General features: G+C 37.4%; 1 protein-coding gene across 2 annotated transcripts in view; it reads left to right on the top strand.

The window, feature by feature from the left end:
* LOC105040799 (helicase and polymerase-containing protein TEBICHI) overlaps positions 1-15,686 on the top strand; it is a 29,564-nt gene extending 13,878 nt beyond the window's left edge. The window contains exons 14-30 of one of the 2 annotated variants that reach the window (XM_073254478.1): positions 630-851; positions 2,073-2,291; positions 2,415-2,532; positions 4,277-4,468; positions 4,559-5,439; positions 5,679-5,876; positions 6,001-6,260; positions 9,605-9,794; positions 9,904-10,017; positions 10,111-10,463; positions 11,425-11,533; positions 11,609-11,749; positions 12,794-12,890; positions 12,975-13,156; positions 13,234-13,359; positions 13,455-13,510; positions 13,624-15,686. In XM_073254478.1, coding sequence (XP_073110579.1) covers positions 630-851; positions 2,073-2,291; positions 2,415-2,532; positions 4,277-4,468; positions 4,559-5,439; positions 5,679-5,876; positions 6,001-6,260; positions 9,605-9,794; positions 9,904-10,017; positions 10,111-10,463; positions 11,425-11,533; positions 11,609-11,749; positions 12,794-12,890; positions 12,975-13,066 — 3,186 coding nt within the window. In that variant the 3' untranslated portion in view covers positions 13,067-13,156; positions 13,234-13,359; positions 13,455-13,510; positions 13,624-15,686. Of the gene's footprint in view, positions 1-629; positions 852-2,072; positions 2,292-2,414; positions 2,533-4,276; positions 4,469-4,558; positions 5,440-5,678; positions 5,877-6,000; positions 6,261-9,604; positions 9,795-9,903; positions 10,018-10,110; positions 10,464-11,424; positions 11,534-11,608; positions 11,750-12,793; positions 12,891-12,974; positions 13,157-13,233; positions 13,360-13,454; positions 13,511-13,623 lie in introns of those variants that run through there. The other variant, XM_019849363.3, reaches the window with a different exon arrangement.
* Positions 15,687-21,601: the final 5,915 nt, after the last annotated feature.

The raw sequence follows: 21,601 nt of genomic DNA, 5'->3' as shown, positions 1-21,601 counted from the left end.
GCCTTAATATTTTAAGCTCAAGCTTGGCTTGATGGAAAAAAGATAATACTTGAGATCGATTTGACTCGACTTTACTCGAATATCAATCGAGCCATACTCAAGCTCAAATTTGAGCTTGAATTTGAGCCTTAGCCTACAAATAATATATATTAATATATATATATATTATAAATAAAAATAATATTATTAAAAATGTATATAAATTCGAATAAGCTTGCAAGCTTTTGAGCCAAGAATCTTGCTACTTGAGCTCAGCTTGAAAAACTATACAAGCTACTCGAACTTGATTATGGCTTAGTCGAGTCGAGCTCAAGTAGCTCGCAAGCAGCTCGACTCGTTTGTACCCTTCTCGAAAGGTTGAGTTTTGATGTGCCATCATTTACTGTTTATCCTAAAAAGAGTCTGTCATGGGCCCATGGCTGAGAAAACTTCTGAAACTCTTGATCAAGCAGGAAACTTTGGTCCCTGTTACTTGTTATGAGTTGACAGAAACACAATTTTGAATTCTGTTGAGCATGGGCTTAAAAGATGTGGGGCAGCATTTCATTTGATTCGATTGGTTCTGATCTTTTAAGTCCTTGCTGTTTGTAAGAGCCATTATTGTTCTCTCTAAATCCTGTGAATTGCAGTCAGTCGGAAACCGAGTGGGGGTGGTGGAACCGTTCTTGATGCGCATGGCCCATGGTGCACCGATGGCTCTTCAAGAAAAACTGAGGGGGAGAAAGAGTGTGCTGCACAACAGGCTGCAAACACGGAATGTAGCCACTGAAACTAGCACAATTTCTAATGAAGAGACTCTTCGTGTCTGCAGACGCTTTTACGTTGCGCTTATGTTGTTGAGACTTGTGCAGGTGTCATCCTTATCTTCAGGCTGTATATTGTTTTGCCTACTGTTCTACTAAATATAAATTAGTCCATTTGATAATCTAGTTATATATAAATGTCTTTCCTGTTAGCATCATGTAACTGAAGGAGATAACCTCATGATCACATGCTGTTAGATGTATATAATTTTTTTTTTCTCTCCCTCTTGCTTTGCTTTCATTTTTTCTCATTTTGTCGTATTATACATGAAGGATGCCACCATATATGTACTTTTTTTAGCTATAAAGAAGCAGATACTTGGCTCAGACTTAACATTTGTGGTCTTCTAGTTCTAAATAACATCTGCTAAAATATTTTTATCTTGGTATCATGCTGTGATTTTAGTACAGCAGCTAAATGTGTTTGTTTTTTCTGGTGATCTTAGCTTGTAAGTTTGGACTGATTATGTACGCTGGTGTCCTTGTTCCTGCTTTTATGAAATCATTTTGTTGCTGATTTCTGGAACATGCACCCCCCTCCATATTCAAATATATCACCTTGCTGCCATGTTGGCATGCAGATTACCTTTATGTACTTGCATGTAAAGAAAACTATTGGCTTTTTCTTTAAATTTTTAATTCTTTTTTTCTCTGATTGATTTAGGTAAAAACAGGATTACAAGTATGAATGAGCTTACCAAGATGGGAAAATAGGCAGATGAGAGTAGACAAGAAAGCAGTCTGGCTTTTGTTATCATATTGTTGGGGATTGTAGTGGGTACCATTTTTAAGGGTGTGCAAACAAAGTATGCAAGTGGCTTGCCAAGTTGCCATCCTTGACAAGCCGGCGTATTTTCTGAAAGAAGATGGCACTTAAAACATGACATGTTGAATGAAGGTTACCCTGTACATGGATGAACTTGGAACAGAAAATATGGTCACTTACCATTGCAAAATATGCACCATAGATTGCCCTGTAAATAGCAATTTATTCTATATATAACTTAGTCAGGGAACCTGTTGCTTTAAGGCATAAAAGTCATGTAAGCTGAAATACTTTTGTAAGTGCATGCATGCTTTCAGCTGGTGTTGTAATAGGATGCTCAATGCCTGCATAATTCCCTTTTGGCTTGTGCTGTTTTTATTGGTATTATTAATATATTAATGCATTCCTGCATACTATCGTTATAGTAGAAGCTTGCCAAGTTTCTAATACATCGTTTTGATTTCTTCAATTATGAATGGATTGCTGATGCTCATTCTTTGTAGGAGGTCCCTATTTCTGATGTTTGTGAGTCTTTCAAAGTGGCTAGAGGCATGATTCAGGCCTTACAAGAAAATGCTGGCAGGTTTGCTTTGATGGTGTCATTATTTTGTGAAAGACTTGGTTGGCATGATTTAGAAGGTCTTGTTGCCAAGTTCCAAAATCGGGTCTCATTTGGAGTGAGAGCAGAGATTGTGGAGCTTACCGCGATTCCATATGTTAAGGTAACACTGCCTTCCATTGTTTCCTGGTATTATTTATGTCAGTGCAGATTGATGTTCGCTTTAGTTTATCAGTTTGTCAGATATTTCCATTTAGTCATTTACCTTGCCTTTCTTGTGAAATAGGGCTCACGAGCAAGGGCACTTTATAAGGCTGGTCTCCGCACTCCTCTTGCCATTGCTGAAGCAAATGTTTATGAGATTGCAAAAGCTCTTTTTGAATCTTCTGCATGGGCCGGTCAAGGTTCTCTCTCTCTCTCTCTCTCTGATTTATGCGAATTAGCTTATTTTCTTTCATTCTTCGGTTCTGCAATAGCTGCCAATGCATAATGTACTAATTAATTAATGCCTATCTTTTTGGTGGTCCCAAATTATTGACTAGGTCTAGGTCTTTATGATATATATATATATGTGTGTGTGTGTGTGTGTGTGTGTGTGTGTAGAGAGAGAGAGAGAGAGACCATGCTTATCTTTAGTGTAGAAGGAATCATTTCATGCTGCACCAAAGAAATCTAAATAAAAAGATACAAAACAATGCTTCTCTACTACCTCTCTCTTCCCCTTCTCTCACATCTTGCCTCTCTCTCTCTCTCTCTCTCACTCACTCACTCACTCACTCACTCACATTGTTGCTTTCTTTCTCTGAGAATGGAGGGGCATGGGAGGGAAGGGAAGGTAGGATGTTGAACGAAGGTTGAAGTGGAGTGGAAGGGTGTCGGGGATGGTAGGGTTGAGCAAATAACTAAAATCCGAAGAAACCCATTCAATCCGACCCAATAAACATCGATTTCGGTCGGTTGAAAGACAAATTGGGTGGAATCGGTTTGGGGTTTGTAAAAAATCAGTTGTTTACGGTCGGATTCGGTTCCTACACTTTTAACCCGCGTGAAATCGAACCCAACCAATGTAGTATTTCACAAACTCACTTTCATTTTGGGATGGTGTCGTTTAGACTTCAATACTTCATTTTAAAAAATACTGCGTCATCTATTTGGATTCATAGAAATATTAATGTTGAATTGTTGATGGAAGTACTTCAATTTGAGATAATTCTAAAATGAAAGCTTTCAGATGTAGTTGCTTTTAGATAAGTAAATCTTCGCTTTTTCTGTTTTGTTTTGTATAGGTTCAAAAATAAGTTCAAACTTTATAATTTATAAAGTTTAGATCTTTTTTGCATTAAATTGATCAAAAAAAATAAATAAATAAGCCTAAGTGGGCCAACATTGGACTTAAAATTAATATTGAGTCAACATTAAAGTTCAAATCGATACAACCCACCTGAACCCACTGCAAACTGTTCACTTCGGTTTCAAACGGTTCATACATGATAAACGGTCGGCAGCGGGTTGAATTTTCTTCAACCTGATTGGGTTCGGTCGGATGAAATTTTTTTCTCAACCCGATCGAACCCGACCCGTGCTCAGCCCTAGGGGATGGTGAAGGGAGGTGAGAGTGAGTAGCACTGTTTTTCCGAAAGAAGCTTTCCTTCGATAGATCAAGCGATCTTGACATTTAAGCCTCTGTTGTTGTGCAAGAAAGGAATGCTATCAATGACTATGGCACCTTTTATATGGTGCTTTCCTTCATATTTGCATCTTGATAATGTAAATTATGATGCTTTTTGTTTATATGTAACATACCTTGTTAGTAATTAACATTTGCTGCAACATGCTTAATGCTCAAACTTTATAGAATTGGAATTATCCACAGTCATAGCTTTGGAAGATTGGTGAGACTACTATTATCTGCATGATTTTAATACACATATGCTTTCTTGATTATTCTATCTGTCAATGTTCATGACCTACAATTGATTTTGAAGTCTTCTGCTAGCTATCAGCAAGTTTTATGCTTTCTGCTTTACTGCATGTTCATATCTTATTTATTTATTTATTTATTTTGTGCGGTGTGCTGCTATTCAGTTCCAGTTTCTTGTTTGTTACTGTATAAGCTTGTTTTTCTAATTATGACTGTTGGATGTCTAGATGATTTAGCCCTTCGTCGCATGCATTTGGGAGTGGCTAAGAAGATAAAAAATGGCGCACGCAAAATCATTCTTGACCAAGCAGAAGAAGCAAGAATTGCTGCCTTTTCTGCTTTTAAATCACTTGGGCTTCATGTTCCCCAGTTTTCACGACCTTTACTTTCTACCGTTGCTCAGGATAGCTTGGGACGAGGTAACTTTACATCTGTTGGAAAAGTTGCTTTATCATGCTTTGATGCAACAGAAGCTGTGAGAGATGCTTAATTTGCTGCTTTTGATGCAGATAACACAAGTATTAGTTGTGATCATAGTTCTCATGACATTAAGAAAGAAAATTTAACCGATACAAAGGATATAACTGTAGAAGCTTCTGGAGGGGTAAACACAACTGAAGCAGTGCAGCATAAGATTAACAGCACTGATGCTGTGATGTTAATAAATGCTTCTACTGTAACCAGTAGCTCTCCTTATAAATTAAATCAACATGATATGGGAACATCAGGGGATCCTTACATTCCGGAATCAACAAGCCATGCAAATGGTATTCTTGATGTTGCACTAGGTTATGATCCAAAGGGAGGGGACATGGGCAGAGTAGATGGACCCAACTGCAGTAATGAAGACATTTCTGACAAAGGTCCCATTAATGCAAGTAATTTTCCTGGTGGTTTTGATTCCTTTTTAGATCAGTGGGGTGCAGTTGGAGAATTTTGTTTTGATGTTCATTTCCTTGAACGACCAGAACTGCAACATTCGGTCTTATTTGAAGTTTTTGGCTTAGCTATCTGTTGGGAAAATTTGCCAGTGTATTATGTCAACTTTCCGAAGGATCTGGTGGCTTCTGGCAAACAAGATAAATGTGACGTCTGGGAGGTTGCTCTAAGTAGATGGAAAAGGATAGCTCAAATTATGGGAAAAAGCAGTGTTAGAAAAATAACATGGAATCTGAAAATTCAGATCCAGGTTCTCAAGTATCCTTGTATATCTATTCAGAGATTTGGAAGGCTCTGTGTCGAGTATAAAAAGCTGAATGACATTGAGCTTATTGACAATTCATATATTTCATTGCCATCTGTCTCTGTGAATGATGGAATTGACATATGCTTGGTGGCATGGATCCTGTCACCTGATGAGGAATGCAAATCCACTCCAAAACTTGAGAAGGTACATTTCTTTATTTATTTGTTTTAAAACTTGCGATCCTATATTGAAGCATAATATCTGCAGGGTTGTCAAATGACTGTTTCTTGTTTCTTCATGATCTTAGCTTATCATGAAATATGGATGGCTATCTCAGCGAGTGAATTAGTCACATTAGCACACAAGTGCGCTCAGGGTCTCTGCGCATTGTGTGGTCACCCATTGTTATTTCTTTTTTTATAATAAATTTAAATGTGGGCTAGGTTGTCAAGAAACGATTATCTAGTGAGGCTGTGGCAGCTGCTGCTCGGGATGGTAGGTGGAGAAACCAAATGTGTAAGGCTGCACATAATGGTTGTTGTAGACGAGCTGCCCAAGTACGGGCTCTGGTTTCTGTTTTATTGAAGCTTCTTGTCTCCGAGGGCCTGGTTGAAGTTCTCACCAGGATTGAGAATCCACTGGTATCCTTTGCTATAATTACTTTTGAGTGACCGTTTACTGATCATTCATGATTGTAAACATTCATAGTTTCATATCACTAGATGAATTTATCTATTAACAATAAATTCTATGAATACATCATAGGTTAAAGTCCTTGCAGACATGGAACTTTGGGGCATAGGTGTTGACATGGAGGCATGTCTTCAGGCAAGGCATATTTTAATGAGAAAGCTGAAGGAACTCGAGAAGGAAGCTTATAGACTTGCTGGCATGCCTTTTTCACTTTATACAGCTGCAGACATTGCAAATGTCCTTTTCACGCACTTAAAATTGCCAATACCTCGGAGTTGCAATAAAGGAAAGCTGCATCCTAGCACAGATAAGCATTCCTTAGACCAATTAAGGTATCTGTATATTTCTATCTCCTCATTTTTTCTGTTAATCTGTGGTGCTGTTTGTTGATATATTTTGGTGGAACATTTCATTGCAAAGGTTAAAATAAAAAGTCCTTGGGAGAATCCATATTTTGTCCATGAGATAGTAATTTCGGTAAAAATCCACAATAACATTTATATGGTGCTGGGGTGGAATGTGGTTGATTTTATGCTGAAGGACGGCCTACTATTTCTGTGTCTTTTGGGTAGCTGGTGAGGGAGAGGGGAAGAGTAGTTCAAAATATAGAGCAAGGAATGCCTCAAAAATGGATGCTGCAGCAGTACTACAAGGAGGTCCCAAAAGTGGATGTGGCTCCCTAAGTAGAATATTCTGGTTGCTGGTTTATGCAAATTTTCGAGTGTCTTTGTTTTTGATGGTGAAAATAGATTGTCAGTCACTGCTCATTATGTTATCGTAATGTTATTTCTACATTGTGGGGCCCATGAGTAAATAAAAGCCATTAAGAGGCTGGCAGCTAATGTGGGACCAAAAGGTGAATGAATTTGAGTAGATTTAAGAGTGTGTGTGTGTGTGCGCGCGCGTGTGTGCATGTGCATGTGCATACAAATTTCTTTGGAGCTAGAGGTATACAATTGTCTGCTAGTGTTTGGTTTGATTGAACTTGCAGTTGGAAGTGTAATGTTTAGTTTGCATTATTGTAGCAGTGAGTTGAAATTTTTATATGTACCTCAAATTATTAGGTTGCTGACAGCATATGGATTAGTCTTTGATGTTTGATCAATATCAACTTCATTACCATCTAAAGAAGGCCATGCAGCTGTTTAAATGTAGATAACAATCACTTGAATTGCCTAACCTCATTGAGGTGGTTGTGGCTTTAATGGGGGGTATATGTCTAGTGGTATCCGTACACTTGGCATTGTGCCAACTGTTAAATGTCCCAAAGTGTTCAACTCTTGTCCATTAAGAAAGTCAACAAGGGAGCTTCTGTAAATATAAAGAATTAGATACAAACATATGTGCATGCTATCTTTCGACGATTGAACAGCACTTTTATATCTAGCTTGGAGCTGGACTTGAACCTTTCATTATCCGGATTTCACTCCACTTTCACTTTCATTTCAGGAACTTAGTTGAATAATATGCTATGGTGACGTGTCAAACATTATGTGCATTGATAAATACTTGACTTCATGTTACATGCACATGTAGTATGCCAGCAACAAATAAAAATTCATGAGTCTTGTTGGAAGTTTCTAGAAACTCTGGATACTTCTTGTGTGGCACATGAAGTTGCTAAGAGTTGAAGGGTTCACAGTTGGACTAGTGTCATTAGAGTATCATTTTTGAGACTTTGTCAGCAAGCTTTGAACTTTTGTACACATGTTGGCACTTTGATCTGACATCGGCAAGATTCTCCATTATTGAAATCCCAAGGTGTGTCATGGTGCATTCAAATATTCAATTGACCTGGGGTTCCTAGAAACTTTTGGTAGGATGTAGTCGTTTCTTACCTAGAAATTTCTCCATTCTCTGTTTTATGTACTTTGAAGTAGTTATTCATGCTTTTATGTTTCTTTGTTGTAATCTATTGACATCATCATATGGTAAAACTGAACATTTCCATGCTAGAACAGAGGAACAAAAGAACCTGGGCCCATGCCTAACTCTTTGAATCTTGGATGGTTGGACCAATAGAGGTACGAATTTGGACCTGTCTTGAAGGAGAGCAAAATGCTACTTCTTTTTCAGAGACTTGTGACAGTGCTGGTTTATGTGCTTTGATTTGAAAAAAAGTTATAACCAACATTTGATTTTGGTACAACGAGAGCAACATAGATCAACTTGGATAGCCTTTTATAATGAGGCTTTTGGGGAAGTTTTAAAGCAATAATAGATTTTCTTTTGTATGTGTCAGGTTGCTGGGCCATAGAGGTAGATGTGCCTTAAGCTGTGAGGACAGATGAGGGCGTTATAGTGCTTAAATGTGAGAACATGTAATAAATTTGGCATGATTTAATCAGAGAAATTCTTAGTTGCACCATGATTCCATGATTTGCCAATGGGATATGTACTAGGTCTTGGTAGTTTGTGCTCTTGTTTTGTAGTATGTAACATTTTCTACTATAGATTAATAGTTATTTGTTTCTTCGAGATTTATTTGAAAACACATGAAAGATGGTGGTTGGATGAAGTAATTTTTTGATTTTTTGTGAGCATTTAATGTTGCTATGGGGATTATTGTGCTGTTATGGAATTCTCGTAACTAGGTCTAGTTGTGAGCTTTGGACCCACTAGAGATGTAGCTTTGGTTGTGTTATGTGCCTAGCAGCTTAAGTGGTTCATTTTGAGTCATTATAATCTATCACTATTCACTACAAACTACTTTAATGTTTATTGCTGGCTTTTTAGATGGATGCTCTAAGCTGCTTCAGATTCTTGCTAAACTGTAGGGATGATTTGAATAAGTCTCCTAGAGAGATGTTAGGGGTTGTTTAGATTTTGTTAGAAATTTGAATTATTCAAGTTGTTTTTAGTCCCAAGCTTTAGGAGATTTTCTTGGCTATCAGTTGCTGAGTTTTAGAAGTTGTTAGCTTTTTCCTTATTTATATGTTACCATGAAGAGAAGCTGAATAAGGAAAGCAAGTTGATCTTTTACTGTCATTTTTGTGTTTCAAACTGGAGGCTAAGGTTTCTGTTGAAGCCAACGTCACCCAACTATCACTTTCTTTCTATTCCTCTCATGGACTTGTCCCTTTCTCATCCAAGATAAGCAAGAGCAAAGGCAAACAGACATTGCCCATGCTACTGCCTTCTTCTTCTCACCCTGCAATTAGGTCTGTTACAAAAGCATGTAACAGGTTGTTGGTAGCAGACCATTAGGGTTATGTTGCTTTAATCACATAAATAAGGGATCCAGAGAGGCTTGATCAGTCTAAGCATGATGTACTGTCTTTTTCCTTTTCTTTTTCATTTTCAGACATTTATTTTTTTTAAGTGTCTGCTTTAAGAGTTTCTTGCAACACATTTTTCAAAATAGCAGCTCTGCATACAATTAATTTAGCCTTTTAGTCTACATGTGATCCATCTATATAGATATAAAGTCTCTACAAAATATTGGAGCAGGCCAACATAATATTGGATCAGTCTTGGATTGATTTGCCCCTTTATTGTTGCCTCAATGTTAGTCTACCCATTAGAAGAGTAAATGTCCTTTGGAATTTATGGTTGGCATCTGTATTAATGATATTTTCTGTATCTGAATGTCTTTTGATTCTCATGTCATGACTATTAACAAACTCAAAATATGCTTATTTTCCTGGTCTTCTTAATTGGTGTTTTTTGTTTTTAGAGGTCGACATCCAATCATTTCAGTTATCAAAGAACACAGAACCTTGGCAAAGCTGTTAAATAGCACATTGGGATCAATTTGTTCACGGGCTAAGTTGTGTATGAAGTCCCAAAAATATACAATACAGGGACACTGGCTTCAGACATCAACAGCTACAGGACGCCTCTCAATGGAGGAACCAAATCTCCAGGTTTTTCTATGGATAGCTAGTTTTGTATGTGTTTTTTGCTGTTCTACATGAATAATTTATTGATTTTTGACATATATTCAGCATGTATCTTTTATTAATGATTTTGTAGTGTGTTGAGCATTTAGTAGTCTTCACAACCCAACATCATGATGAAAGCAACTCAAGCGTATCAAATGTCAGTCATTATCAGATCAATGCTCGTGACTTCTTTATCCCTACACAAGTAATGCTTCCTTTGCCGGGTTTATCAACAGCACTTCTATTTGTATCAATATATGTGACAAGATATGGATTATATTTTGTTATATGGTGGCAGGACAACTGGTTGCTGCTAACAGCTGACTACTCCCAAATAGAACTGCGATTGATGGCTCATTTCTCTAAAGATTCTGCATTGATTGAACTTTTGAGCAAGCCAGACGGTGACGTTTTTAAAATGATAGCTGCAAGATGGACTGGTAGGCCGGAATCTGCCATTAGCTCTCAGGAGAGAGAACACACAAAAAGGTTAATATATGGCATTCTATATGGGATGGGGGCTAACTCCCTTGCCGAGCAACTAGAATGCAGCTCAGAAGAAGCTGCTGAAAAAATTCAAAGCTTCAAAACTTCTTTCCCTGGTGTTTCTTCTTGGTTGCATGAAGCAGTAGCATCTTGTTGCCATAAAGGGTTAGTACATCTGCACTTCTTTTCAGTCATTCAATATTTCTCTTGTCATAGCTAGCTTGTGGTCTTACATTTTCAAGCTGGTCATCATTTTGTTAATACTGTATTTGTGAAATATGTTTAATAAAACTTTAATCTAGAAATGAAATTCTTTTTGCTTCACCATGCATTTAGAAAATTAAAAAATGTGATAAAAAATTTATGCTCCTACACGACTAACTGAAAAATGTACGCACCGTAAGTTATTATATTAATATAGTTCATTGTTAATAAATGATAAACAAAACAAAGTTAGGTTAACCCTACAAGCATAATTCTTACTTATTGAAAATATGGTCTCAAGTTTGGTCATGTGCTGGACCTTGTATTATCCTCTTCTTAGATGGAGTTCATCATTAATGGATGATTTATGAAATTTTGCATTTGGACTCTGGAGAGCTAGAAATTCATTACAACAATAGAAATTTGAGTTGACTTTATTTCTGCAATGAATTTCTGCCAAACTTTAAAGCATACCTTTGATTGGTGCCTTGTTCTGGTTTGTGGGAATCCTTATTTTGTAGATTACTTTGATTAGCAGTTGCTTGATTTCAGCTACTGTGTTTGATAAGGTTTCCACTCTCAAGCAAACAAGCCTATTCAAATATTATCTGTTGACACATGCCTCCTCAACATCCCTAGCTGCTTTCTTTTGTTTTTTCATTATTACTTTTTCAAGGTGAAATTGAAGTCTATATGTCATCTGTTATCGTTACTATCATATTTTACAGAAATAATCATGAATAACTCATTGCCCTGATGTTAAATAATATTTTTTCTTACTATTATAGTACAATATTATGACGTCATTTTTTGTATCCTGTCAGAAGAAAAAACATCTCATCAAAAAATGTTATACTTAATCTTTCCTTCCTTACTATGCATTAGATAATATTTTGTTTTACATTGCAATATTGGAATGCAGGTATGTGGAAACATTGATGGGCAGAAAACGTTTTCTATCAAAAATAAAGTTTGGAAACAACAAAGAGAAGGCTAAAGCTCAGAGACAAGCCGTAAATTCCATTTGTCAGGTAGCAGATGAGCATTTAATTTGCGTTGCAATTGTGCTTTCCATGATTTAAAAGGATCACTTGGTTGTTTCCTAGGGCTCTGCTGCTGATATAATCAAGATCGCTATGATAACCATTCATCCTGTGATTGCTGAAGGAAGTGAGCTGCTTAATCTGAATAGTGGACTTGCGACAAAATTTTCCAACATTAAAGGCCATTGTCGTATCGTTTTGCAGGTTATTCTGTTAATGTAGTTTACGAAATTCTTCTGTTCTTTATAACAACTATTGGGATTAAAACAGAGATCAAGAGATGCTTTGTTTAACTCTAGCTGCTAATATATATTTATCACTTACATGCTGTAGTATATTCAAGTATTTTGATTACTAGTATAACCTTTGTGAGAAAGGCTTATGCACTTGTTCCTACGTAGCACTGTGCATTATGCTCAAGAGCTCCATCAACTCCTCCATAGAACATGAGAGTTATGTTTGTCTAATACGTCCACGCTATACAATCTATCATTCTATAATTTTGGGTAACTAGATCCACTGATATATGAAGCACTCTTATTTTCTTCCCATGTTACATGTTCAAATTGCGAAGGCCTGTTTTGTTGTCATTTGGCTGAAGTTATGAACTTAAAGGTGATGATTTGATGCAATCAACAATCAATGTTCTGTTAGATGTATTTCCTTTCTGTTCACTTGTCAGACAGAATGCTCTTATGGTCCTTTAACTTATTCATTCTCTTGCTTTAGAAAGGGTCTTAAATCACAATCTTCTCCTTTACATGGGTGCTAGAATTTTAATCTTGCAATAGAGCGGGGATAAGACAAATCATGTGTGGAAATCAACCACATGGATTTCCTTTTGGAGTAAAATTCTCATGCCTATTTCAGTTAGATTGTTTTTTTCTGTCCCCACCTCTAGTGCTTGAAGATTCTTACAGATGAAAGATTAATTTATAATTGAAGTTGGAATTTTAAATCTACAGTCTGTGTTTAGGATATTGCATTTTTCTTTGTAGTTGTTCAAATTTATTTTAGCTTTTACTCTTTGAATTTGTATTCTAGAATGACATTGCATTTTTGTGGATATGCACATACAGCCATGTTGCTAGCTCTTTAGTTGGTCAATTTCATTGCAGTATCTGCATTGTAGGTTGGTGAGAACAAGAGTCCCTTATGGAGACAAAAAAACTATGTGGTGCATTCAATTCAACATGGCCTAGTTAACATATGGACCATGACATGATTGTTGCTCTGTGCTCTGATCAGGTGCATGATGAATTAGTGCTGGAAGTTGATCCACATCTGATAAGGGATGCAGGAATTTTGCTGCAAATGAGCATGGAGAGTGCTGTATCACTTCTGGGTACCTTATAATTACAATTTAAAGCATTCCCCTTAATATGATTCGTAATGAGCTTTTATTTATTGTCGTTGTTTCTTGTTTCAGTTCCCTTGCACGTGAAACTGAAGGTAGGGAAAACCTGGGGTTCACTGGAGCCTTTCCAGCCAGAACTTTCACCATTTGGTGGAAAGAATTAATGTGTGGAAGACTAAAAGCTGCTGGAAGTTTCATCAGTTTCTTATTTTGAGGACTCTAAGCAGTGTGGATGGTGTTTCTCTGGCTTACAGGTGTTCCTATATTTTTCCAAAATCTCAAAGCATGGTATTTCTTGATGCTTTCTGATCATCTGAATGTTATATTCCAGGTCCATGAGAAGTTTAATTGATCTGATGTTGATAAGATTCTGTGAGCTTTCGGATGTCAATTAAGCTTTCATTTGGGCACAATTTATTTCATTAGAATGTGTATTCATTTCTGTTTATACTCCCAGGTATATCCTTAAAACATTATAACCTCTCAAAGCTCCTTTTTTTTCTCAGATTATGTAGTGATCATAGTTTAATTGGTTGATGATTTCTTTTGCAGTCTTATCTCGTGGTACCATCCCATCTCACTACCATCCCATCTCACTTATAGCATCTGTATGCATGCTTGGCTTTAACTTCTGAGATATGCTGAACATAATTTAAGTTTTGTGATTGGCTCTTATCCTAACATCAATCTTCTGAATGGGTTCTGAATTTTGTGGCTACAGAAGAGGGATCTGCTAGGCAACCTATAAGACAAGTTGGCAGGAAGTTAAGACCCACCTTCACTGTTACATTGTTTAAGCTCATGCTGGGAACCAGTGGTCCCCTACACTTGGAAAGAGTGCATTGGAAGAGGGAAGAAGGCAGGGTCTGATAAAGGTTTCTGCATTCATGTTGAGACTTAGATTATCAGCCAAAATGCTAGACTGCAACACACTCCATTTCCATTGTATCTTGTACAGGAGGGTAAAAGGTCAAGTGAATCTTTCTTTGGATGTTAGAGGCAATTATAGACTAGTTCTTAAAGCTCTCTTGGGCATGCTTACAAGTTTCTATTAGGCAAATTTGATTTGAATATTGCTTCCCCTCCCTGCTCATTTATCCAGGCCTTTGCGACAGCTGAAATTGGTGCAATGGATACATGATGGGTGGTTATCGTTTTGGTGGGTTTGGGGGGGGGGCGCACGTGCGTTGGGGGACGGGGGGCGCCCAGAATTGTTCGGCAATTTTGTCTATCACATCAGCATGGCTAACTCAGTTTTAGCGTATCAGAGAGGTAAAGCATTTTTCCATTTGATAAAGTAAACAAATAGGAAACCAATACACATCAGCATGGCTAACTCAGTGTTAGCGCATCAGAGAGGTAAAGCATTTTCCATTTGATAAAGTAAACAAGTAGGTAACCCGGTTGGATCATATAATCAGTATTGCAGATCATGGTGAGATTTGAGCTAAGTGCAAGTTATTGAAGAATATCAAGACTTGGCTCCAACCATCATGTTTCATGTGTGTGGAGAACCAAATTTGGCTGAAGTTTATATCTCATGGATGCATATTCATGGTCATTGCAGTTCTTTCAATTGATTTTGTTCCATATTCAAATGTTTGTAATCTAGTTTGAGCTAGTTCAATTTTGAATTTAAAGGGCTGCTGAAGTTTATGTGGTAGTTTGATTGGGAACAGGAAATGATCCTTGTCCACATCAGAAACTGTAGAGAAGCTAAACCAATCAAATTTTGGTTGTCTGACAAAGTGCACGCAATGGCAAGCTAGCAGGGAATTGTGCTTGACGATCAGTGGTATGTGCAATTTCTGGGTGTGTCTTTGCATAATTGCTGCAATGCTGTAGCTTCATGTCACTGTTTTTGTAGCAGAAATTGTTTGGATGATATGTTATGGCTTATAATAGATGAAGAGGTGATTCATGTTGGAGTTATGGATGTCAGTGCTTGTAGCTTTCCTAGATTTTGGTAGGGGTACATGACTATTTACTGTGCCAGGGCTCACCATTGCTTTGCTGTTGGTAATGCTGGACACAGAAAAGAAGAGACTCCATTTTTCAAGGGAAGCTGGTTAGAACATACTTGGGATGGGGTGGTAGCTGCAGGAAAGTTGTGGCTTGTTGGAAGTTTTAATGGAGCCATGAGCTTGTATAACAAGCTCTACTGTTACATAAGCAGAGATTTTTAAGTAGCTTTGAAAACAACTCTACTGGGTTTTCTGAAAATGATGGAAACTGCTGGAACCATAGAATGGTTTCTGCTCAGAATAACTGTATTGGGTAAAATGCATGCAGGTTGGTGTAGCATGGTATGGAACTGAGAGAAACTTGAGTATTGAGAACCATATTAGATAAGGTATTTGACTTGGTACAGGGATATGGAATTTCTGAAATTAGTCTAGTGAAGTTGGTCCCACATGTAAAATATACTTTGGTGTCTATGGGACATTGTAATATCTTTGAAGGCGATAATAAGTCTTTTATGTGTTTCATCCTCGGCTGTTTGAAAGGTGAATGAAAGCTGAAACAGTTGACTGCAATCCTGTTCATTTGCCTGATGGAGCTATAGAATGCCATGGTACAGGCGGCAGTGTATCGTCTTGGGAATTTCCTTTCCTGCAGACGGCAAAAGGGAACTCTTACTGGTTAGTGTTTTCTCACCTTGTTTAATGCTGTTAACATCAGGCCCTGTACAATTGGGATTTTCTTGTTACTGATATTCTTATTGTGCTAATCAGATCGTTTGTTGATTTATCCAAAAGCGTGATGATGTTTTATTGATTGTTGTATCATAAGTAATGAATTCTGCTTTCATAAGCTTCATCTTTGCATTCTTTTGCTGCTTGTGTACGAATAGCACCAAATAATTTGTATCCGATAACGCTTATCCACTCTTTTGGTATTTTTTTGATTTTTTTTTTTTTTTTTAGACTGACATTATACAGAAAAATTTAGAGTGATTCGAAAATTTATCATATTACTACTTGCTAACAATCAGACTATTTTTAGCTATGTTGTGCTTAAAAAATAATGACTTCAAATACCCAAGAATAGTGATGCCCTGAGCATACCTTGGTGGAAGGGCTGTTTGTCCAATGTTTGAGTTCTGGCTTATGTACATGCGATGCCGCAAGTTCATTTTTTACAATAATTTTATCTCCTGTTGTCACTGTTTGTAATCTCACATAGCAGCAGATGGATAATATATCTGTTGTATGAACTAATCACTTTATTTTTTAGGGAAAGTAATGCACGAGGTGCTTAAGGCATTTTTATTAGGGAAATGAACTTTAAACTATTCTCAATTGTTAAGCATTATTTTAATAGCTCAAATTTTTGGCTTGAAAGCACAATGATAGATATTGATATGAAACACAAAACTAAGAAACAAAGAGTTACGAACTTATAATAAATCCATTAGCTGATCAATTGCATCAAGCTTAAAGAGACCTATTAAGCTCAATCCGGAGCTATCTTGAGCCGAGATCTTAAAGGGTCATTTGAGCTGAATACGAGCTCAAAACGATGGCCTACGTTCGGAAAAAGAAAGACGTTTTTCCTGGCTTACCAGCATCTGATGACACACGTCTAATGGAAGCGTCCAACAAGGCCAGAACAACCTGGAAGGCCATATTCTGTATGCAAACTGAACCATCACTTACTATGCCGATTAATTTGCAATCCGTTTTTAATCTATTTCAATCTGTGCGATTTGGATGGGCTGACATCATGCATGCGAGAAATATTGTCAAATTATTTGTCTCAAACAGTGAATTGGTGCTTGACATGGCATCCATGAATGACTCTGTCCTATAAATTGCATCGTCATTGTGTGGTTGGCACGGGAGTGCTACATCGGATTAAGGTTCATTGGGTAATTGAGTTGGGCCGGGGTGCATTTCTTACTCTTGGATTTTATTATTCCTACTATTTAAGAAAATAGTTAACATATCCTTATGCTTTGTCCACATGCATAACAACCTCTTGTTTTCTGTTCAAAATTAGGCATGATCTGTACACAGTTATATATGCTTTTGCATAAATTTATGCGTGAAACAGGTATTACAGATAGATATAAGTGTTTCGGTCAACAACGCGAGGGGAGGGGCGAGCACGGGGGTGGAGAGGAGGGAGGGTGGGGGGCGTGTGGCCGGGGCGGTGGGTTTTAGGCATTACCGGTGGGCTCAATTTTCTATTCTATTGATTTTTTTTTTTATAATCAATTCTATTTCATTGTTTTGAATTCTTCTATATATAACTACACCTCAATCATTCCTTGAAATTTATCCTGTGCGAAGCTTTTTCCCGTGACATCCACCATGGGAAGATGTTATATGACTAGGTCATTGTGCATCCAAACAATGGGTAGACTGATGATTTTGTGGCGGGATGTCAGGTTATAAGTATGTACAGTGATATACGGAATAAAATTTTGAAAAAATCTACCACACCTTATGCACCTTGCACACGGCAACTTAACGGGTTGGTTCACTATATAATTTTTATTTTATTGAATACAAACAGACGATCACACCATTTTAATATGAGTGAAGTCTAAAAATCAAAATACAAAATATCTTACAAGATTTTTGGACAGTCGTCGCATTGACATCAGATCTAGTCTCCAGTATACTCAGCAGTAAAGAATACAATCCAATCAGGAGACCTCATGTTGTGAAACAATGGATGAACTTTTAAATGCTTCACCTCATTTGGGATCTAGTTGATGTCTGAGTCATCCTCGACGAAGATTCTCTTTATTTGAATCTTTTGCCTTGTGCAAATGATGCTCGTACAAGTAGTATAGAGTTCTGCTCTAGGAACAGGTGGCTCAAAAAGAGATGAGCCCCCAACAGCTTGGCATACGGGTCCTGGATGACGGAGTTTGCACCATCTCTATCATCTTTAACATTGCCATCGAAGTTGACTTTGACAAACTTCGAGGGTGATGGCTCTTAGAAAATCAAATGAATCCTCTGGATCCAGAACTAGAACTGGGCTCGAGTCAGTCCGAAGTCCATTGGATTGAACCGACTTCGGACCGGACTTCGGGCTAGACCCGCAATAATTCAGATCGAGTTTGGGCCTAAACAGAAAGCCTGTTTGTCTTTTGGGCCAGACTTGGATATACCTTTAGCTCGGGCCAAATCCGAGCCCAAATTTGGGTCAGATCAAGGCCTAAATATCCAGCCTACATTATTTTCTTCCGACTTTCCGTCTTCTACTTCCCCCATTATCACCATTCCAACACAATGCACGATGGCAGGAGAAAAGTAGGCGGCGTCGAGGCAGGCGGGGATGGGGGACTCGGGGGTGGAGAGAAGGACAAAGCCTAGAAGATAGGCAGCTTGGAGGTGGGTGGAGATGGGGGACTCAGGGGTAGAGATAAGGTTGGAGTTCGGAGGGGGGTGGCTTGGAGGTGGACGAGGCCGACAGGGAGATTGTCGAAGAGGGAACGAATGGGGCTGGGGAGAGAGGCGAGGGTGTGGAGGGGGTGGAGGAAGGAGTTGGCGACGTGATAGAAGCTGTGAGCGTGGAGGGGGCGGCGAAAAGGGTTAGCGATGCGATGGAAGTGGCGGGCGTGGTAGACAAGGTGGGTTGCGGTGGCGATGGAAGCGGTGGTGAGTTAGGTTGCGGTGGCGAGGACGGCAAGGTAGATGCTGATGATGATGGCTGGGCTGAGTACTCATAGTAGAAATGGAGGATTTCTTGACCGACAACTACGATGCAACCATCCATGACGGCTGCTACCATCCCATTTTCAGCTGCAATGATGTTTTCTGCTTCGATGATGACCTTCCTCCGTCTGATCCAACGATGGCAGCTCTCAGCGCGGGGGTAGAATGGGAGGAGATATGGGGTTTGGGTGGAGTAAGCGAGGAAGGGAAGAGCAGGGGGAGGAGAATCAATGGTCGGTCTGAGCTTGGTCTCGAGTCTGGTCTCAGGCTCAATTTTGGATCGGTCCGATTGGGTTTAGGTCGAGCTCAGACCTGGCTCGGACCTCAAATTTTAAAATATTTTCAGGCTTAAGCCTGACCCGAAGTCCGAAAAATATTTCGGACTGGGCTCGGGTAAGGGTATGGCCCGGTACAGGCCAATCCATTTTTAGCCCTATTTGGGTCGCTACATTTGCAGCAAAGATGTTTCAGGAACTCGAGGTGGCAAGAGATTAGCTTGCAATGTCAAAACAGTTGTACGATCTCGTAGCTAAACAACAATTTCTCTCCAACACCCGATGTGCAGGTACAATCTCAACATCGAAGATCAGATTATTCCTAAATAGCTAAATCTGATAGATGATGTCCGCCATTCTACCATCCGAGAGCAGACCCTCTGTCATACTCTGACAGATTTTATCCAAGAAGATAGAAAGCCAAGGGCCACTATTTGCCTTATAAGGTTGGCCACCTTCCATCCCCCAGATCAAATATGCCCTTGAACAATGAAGAAAGGGATGTTCTGTCGACTCATCCTCTAATCCATAGATTGGGCATACAGTCGGAAGGTCCAAGCCTCTATTCTTGAGAAGTATCCATGTTAGCAATCAGTCCCAAGTAATTTTCTACAAGAAAAGTCTGATCCTGTAATAGATAGCCACTCTCTAGATCTAAGTAGTCTCGATGCTCTCCTTTGCCGCTGGCTTAGTCATCTCAATGGCGTTCCTAGCAGAAATCTTAGGGCAACAGGGCTGGCTCCAATTCACCATGTTCAAATTTGATGGATATCTTACTGGTGCATTTGCGGCAGGGCACAAATGCATGGTTATCCCTAAATTTGAGGATTGTACGCCCCACTGAACACCCAAAAGGCAATGGAATATTTTTATTTGAATAAGGCTACTTATTTACATCCAGAATTAAGATGTATTTAATAACTGAACTCTCAGAAGGGATTGTAACTTTTAATTCTTTTTGATTGGACTCCAACACTTATCCTGAAAAAAAATTTCTATAGTCAGGCCTATCATAGAAGAAATTATGGTTGAGCCGTCATCCTATCACGTGCATATATTAAAATATTTATAAAAGAAAAGATAGTCATGTGATGTTTATCTAAACTGTTCAAATATCCTTAGGATTTATCTATTCCTCTTTTCTTAGTATTTTAACACGTGCGTGTAAGCACGTGTAGCCATCCATCAAAAGATGGATATTTTTGAAATATGTCCGACCATAATTTTTTCCATGGTCGAACAGACTATAGAAGTTTTATCCCTTACCCTGAGTATTGATATCTCTTGGATTCTTGTTCTCTAGTGGTGGGATGCATTTATATATATACCATGTGTGCAAAGTTATAAATAATAGGGGTTTTTAATGCCCGATTCATTTATGGACCGGATTTTAACTTTTAAGCTCTGTTAACTTTTTATATAACTTTCGATCCATTTTTAATGAGGCTTTAACTTTTACTCCTCGTGAGGCAAAAATATCCCTAATTTAATATCATACTTTTTTTCTATTTCTCTATATGTGATAAAGTTGGGAGGGAGATTGAAATGGGAGAAAACGTATCCATATAAGAAAAGCAATAAATTAATTGGGAAGATAAATTAACTATGTACAATGATAAATTAATTATATATAGTGACAAATTAACTGTGTATAGTAGTAAATTAATCATATACTATATTAATTTAACTATGTACAGTAGTAAATTAATTATGTACCATATTAATTTAACTATATGCAGTGGCCATTTAACTGTGTTTTATATTTATTTAACTGTATAGTGGTAAGTTAATTAACTGTATACCATATTAATTTAACTATATACAATGGTCAGTTAATTATATACAATGATAAATTAATTGTGTATCATGTTTATTTATCTAGGTATAATGACAAATTGACAGTGTACCATATTTATTTAATTGTATGCACTGGTTAGATAACTGTATATCATGTTCATTAGTCAGTTAATTATATACAATGGTAAATTAACTATATACCATTACCATCGTCGTCGATGACACCCTCCTCGATTTTGCCTTCGACCATCTTGTCGACCCCACCTTCCACCCAATCGACAATCACTATGTATAGTGGTAAATTAACTGTATATCATATTTAGTTAACTATATATCATATTAATTTAATTATATACAATGATAAATTAACTGTATACTATGTTTATTTAACTGTATATTATAGTTAACTGTGTACCATGTTAATTTAACTGTATATAGTATTTATTTAACTGTATGTAGTATTTATTTAACTGTATACTATATTAATTTAACTATATATCATGTTTAGTTAGCTGTGTACCATATTAATTTAATTATGTATATTATTTATTTAATTATATATGATGTTTATTTAACTGTGTACCATATTCATTTAACTATGTACTATATTTAGTTAACTGTATATCATATTAATTTAACTGTATACCATATTAATTTAACTGTATACAATATTCATTTAACTGTGTACAGTATTTATTTAACCATATACCATATTAATTTAACTGTGTACCATATTAATTTAACTATGTACAATAGCAAATTAATTATTTATCATATTTATTTAACTATGTATTCTAGTTAGTTAACTGTATATCATGTTAATTTAACTATATACAATATTTTTATTTAACTGTGTATAATATTTATTTAATTGTGTATCATGTTATTTTAACTGTGTATCATGTTAATTTAACTGTGCATAATGATAAATTAACTATGTATCATTTTAATT

Source organism: Elaeis guineensis, chromosome 3 (assembly GCF_000442705.2).
Source record: "Elaeis guineensis isolate ETL-2024a chromosome 3, EG11, whole genome shotgun sequence".
Classification (NCBI taxonomy): Eukaryota; Viridiplantae; Streptophyta; class Magnoliopsida; order Arecales; family Arecaceae; genus Elaeis; species Elaeis guineensis.
Note: the sequence above shows the minus strand (reverse complement) of the source record. Positions and strands in the feature narration are given on the sequence as shown.